The following is a 1,699-nucleotide window of genomic DNA, read 5'->3' as shown; positions in this document are numbered from 1 at the left end:
TGTTATGAATCGAACCTGCTTGGCCACGCCAAGCCTGTTACGTTCAAGGTAGTTCCTTAACGGGGAGGTAGAGGCCGTTGTGTCATAGGTGTTTGGTATTGAGAACCCATAGGGGTCCGACTATAACCTAAGTTGACCACGAGGTCCTATCTGATGTTGGCTAAAGGAGTGTCCTTATATAGTCCTCGTTGCTCTGCTGGCTCCGCTGGCTCAGCCTGCTCCGTTCCTGATCGCACTGATCATACTAATCCAGGGGATCCTTCCCCGGGTCACGTGACGTAGCCTCGTTCTCCATCGGCTAACTTCCTTTCCTTGGTACAGGTGCCTTGACTCCCTTGGCGACCTTTCAAGTGACCTGGTTCGTAACACTATCTCCCCTCTTCTTGTGCGTTGTCCGCAACGTACTTAAAGTAAGTCGCGCCCACTTCCTTTGTTGTGATACTCATCTTTCTTTCCCCCATGGCTGACAATGTCGACTAGTCCTCCTCTCAAAGATTCGCACCGAGTTTCCTCCACTCTTCGCCGCAAAGCCCTCGCTGCGGCTATCGAACTCGAAAGTCCCTTTGCCATGGTTGCCTGTTCCAACTGCGCTCGCTCCGGCGATACCTGCTACTTTGGAGAGCGTTCCAAAAAATGTTCCTGTTGCATTCGTAAGAATGCTGACTGCGACGGCTCCTTCGCCCTTGAAGAATTCCGGCGCGTCGCCGACGAGAAGAAAGTTCTTCAAGAAAAATCTCGTCGGAAACGGAAAGAGATCGCCCGTCTCCGTCGTGCGCTGGCCGATGCTGAGTCCGAAGACAACAGCATCCAGGATTCCGTCTCCCAGCTGGAGACTATTTCTTCCAATATGTTGCGTCGTGAGATGCGCGCCCTGGGCGTGCTCGAGGAGCAGCCCCCTGAGTCCTCCGGCGCCTTTGCCGATCCCGAGCTTCCCTGGATGGAAGTTCCCATTACTGATTCCGTGGATTGGGAATTGGTGTTTCCCGCCTCCTCCGGCGACGACGGTGTAGAGCCTTCTTCGGCTTCCTGGTATGTCCTTCGTATTCCTCATTTTGTGTGCCTTCTTATTGACTCTGTAGTGTCTCCTAACTTGGCGTCTTTCTCGTTGGGTGTTTGGTGCCTGTGTTTCCATAGTCGAATCTATTCCTTTTAGTCCGTGAGGGACAAACCGCGGTCCTTGTCTTTCACCAAGACTGTGAATTCCGCTGGAGGTCATTCGTACTTTTCCTCAGGTCTTTTCTGTGGGGTTCTTTTGTGTGTGTTGTCATTCGTTCTTTCGGGGCATCACTCCCAGGGTGATCCTTGATCTTAACCTCTTCCATACCTTTCCTTCTGTACTCTTCTGGTCCTAGGTGTCCGAGCGTAAGGTGTTCTGCGGTCCGCAGTATTCATAGCAGTGTCGGCCTTTTTTCCTGCTATACCAGTTATGACCCTCGTGGCGCCCCTGTTCGTCACTTCTTGCTGTTTTATTCGTACCCGGGTCTCGTGGTGGGTTGTCTTTTCTGGATTTGTCTCTTAAGTTTCTGGATATGGGCATCGCTTCTTATAGCGGTGGATCCGTCTTCCGGTATTCTCATAGGTCGCGACTCCTAACTGATATCTCACGTGATCCTGATTCGTCATACTTGTTTCTTGATGCTTTGTTGGTTTGTTGCTGGGATGGTATGTTCTCTTCATCCATTGGTTCTGTCGTTGGGAT

At 51.5% G+C, this 1,699-nt stretch overlaps 1 protein-coding gene across 1 annotated transcript; it reads left to right on the top strand.

Annotated features, from left to right (window-relative positions):
* Positions 1-469: 469 nt before the first annotated feature.
* LTR84_003294 (uncharacterized protein) lies at positions 470-1,089 on the top strand (the record flags this gene model as incomplete). The annotated part of the gene is made up of 2 exons (XM_064846884.1): positions 470-1,029; positions 1,080-1,089. The coding sequence occupies 2 exons, from the start codon at positions 470-472 to the stop codon at positions 1,087-1,089; spliced, it is 570 nt and encodes a 189-aa protein (XP_064699706.1).
* Between the last annotated feature and the right edge of the window lie 610 nt (positions 1,090-1,699).

The sequence above is a fragment of the Exophiala bonariae genome (genome assembly GCF_035927105.1).
Source record: "Exophiala bonariae strain CCFEE 5792 chromosome Unknown scaffold_157, whole genome shotgun sequence".
Lineage (NCBI taxonomy): Eukaryota > Fungi > Ascomycota > Eurotiomycetes > Chaetothyriales > Herpotrichiellaceae > Exophiala > Exophiala bonariae.
This window is presented reverse-complemented; position numbering and strand designations above follow the sequence as displayed.